The sequence below is a fragment of the Aplysia californica genome, unplaced genomic scaffold (assembly GCF_000002075.1).
Source record: "Aplysia californica isolate F4 #8 unplaced genomic scaffold, AplCal3.0 scaffold00557, whole genome shotgun sequence".
NCBI lineage: Eukaryota > Metazoa > Mollusca > Gastropoda > Aplysiida > Aplysiidae > Aplysia > Aplysia californica.
The window spans coordinates 108015-110071 of NW_004797827.1; the positions used below are offsets into that span (position 1 = coordinate 108015).

Below are 2057 nucleotides of genomic sequence, written 5' to 3' on the forward strand. Positions count from 1 at the left end.
ACACACACACACACACACACACACACACATACACACACACCTCCCTTACTTTTGCGCATTGAGACAATCACAGTCAGCTGGTTCCTGTTTCAGTAAGAAAACAAGCTACACATACACCCCCTCTGTGACCCCAGTGGTGACCCCGGATCTGCAAACAAGGTTTAAGCACATTCGAAAAGGGAGGGAAGGGCAACGTCAAATTTTTTACCCTGAATTTGAAAAGATACACTGAGTTTTCTCCTTTTGTTTGCTTTCCTGTTTTAGATAGCGTGAATGCAAAGGGGATGTCGAATTATATGTTTTATTGAATTCGCTCAAGAAGTCATTGTATAAAGTCCTTACGAGAAGTGCTGGGGTTTTATATTGTTTCTTGTTGTTGTTGTCGTTGTTGTTGTTGTTGTTGTTGTTGTTGTTGTTGTTGTTGTTGTTGTTGTTTCTGGTAAGTGTTTTACGACTCTCGCAACTGCATAATAATGTTATAGGAGCACATGGGACACACCAAACATTTTTAGTTGGTAGGAAATTTTGAATTTTGCCCGGGTGGCGACTGAAGCCTACTACTCTTACCGCTTTTGGACCACCAAGGGATCTTTAACGTGCGCAACTTGCACACGGGACCTCAGAGATTTTTCTCCCTTGTCCGAGAAGGCTAGGCAGGTGTAGACCTTACCTTCCATAAGATTAGGGGTGTGGCTGAAAGACAGCAGTAAGGAGCAGCCGAGAAGAAACAGTAGAAAGGCTGCAGAAAGAGTCAGGAGCCCAGAGGAGGGGGCAAAGGAGGTGAGGGAGTGGGGGCAGAAAGTGGAGACAAAATCAGACGACAGAATATTGTTAGAGAGCAGGAAAGGATGTAAAAGGAGAAAATTTTAGAGAAGAAAATTTTCCCGTCGCTATCCAGATTCGAACCCAGGACCTATTAAATGAGAGGCGAACGCCTTAAGATCTAGGCCACGAGAGCCCGTAAAAGTATTGTTAGTCTGCCAAGTACAGATGGTTTGGATTGTGAACTCTTTAAAAAAAAATTAAAACTACGAATGATAATTTGCCAAAATCGTTTAGACAGCAAATCTTCATTGATACGGTACCAATAAATGTTTTGGACTGTATACCTTACTCAGTAGGTTGTTGACCAGTTCACTGGTGTGGTTTGCTGCTTCTTTCTTTTTAAAAAAAATCTTATTCTTATCTCCCCGCCTTCTTTTCTAATATGCCACAAGTTACTCTCCAGTAAACCCTCCGATCGTCGGCACTTTTATAACCTAATTGTGTTGCAAGAGACTTAAAACATTGACTAATGCCATGTTCATACTGTGCCGGAACAACATACATTAGAGGGAACTGCTGCTTTTTCTTTCCTCATTCTTTCTATCGTTATTTTTTCTCTACTTGTTTTGTATGTTTGTCACTCTTTTGTGAACTGTTATTTCCCGGGTGCCTTGGTACTAGTCGAAGCAGACTTTGTGCTGTTAAGGCTAGAGAAGTGATCAGAGTAAGCCTGATCCCCCGATAGGACTTCTCTGTCGACATCCACCCCTTGGCGCTCATAATATGACCTTATCTGTCCCTGTAGTTTTATTCGCCCCGCATAATTTAGCAAAATATGATATTCTTTTCATAATTTCTGGTTATTTCCCTTCATCATTCTTTGTTAAAATTAACAGAATCGCATAATTTCACATTTTTGGGCTCATTTTGCATAATTTCAGAAAGTTTTTCTTGCTTAAAACGACGGGGGACAGCCGTATGCAGTTGCGAGCTCCGTAAAACCTTACTAAAACAAACACACGTTTACTAAAACTTAAAACCCTTTCTTCTATGGCTTTCCTAGCCCTCGGTTCCGAGTTCCACAAAGCGAGTTCTGGCAGCTTCAGCAGTGGTAACTACGACAATACAGCGGTTCGTCAGTGGGTCATTCAAGGAGGGCCAGGGGAGGTCCTCAAACTTACCGTGAGTAATGACTGAATAAGATAAGATAAGATAAGATAAGATAAGATAAGATAAGATACGATAAGATAAGATAAGATAAGATAAGATACATCTTTATTGTCCCAATCCTG

The 2057-nt window shown here is 41.2% G+C and overlaps 1 protein-coding gene across 1 annotated transcript in view; it reads left to right on the forward strand.

Moving 5' to 3' along the window:
• The window catches only part of LOC101855048, a gene marked incomplete at its 5' end in the record, with an annotated part of 126015 nt that overhangs the window by 4642 nt on the left and 119316 nt on the right, over positions 1 to 2057 (forward strand). Inside the window, 1 exon segment of the mRNA XM_013087202.2 lies at positions 1829 to 1947. Coding sequence (XP_012942656.1) covers positions 1829 to 1947 — 119 coding nt within the window.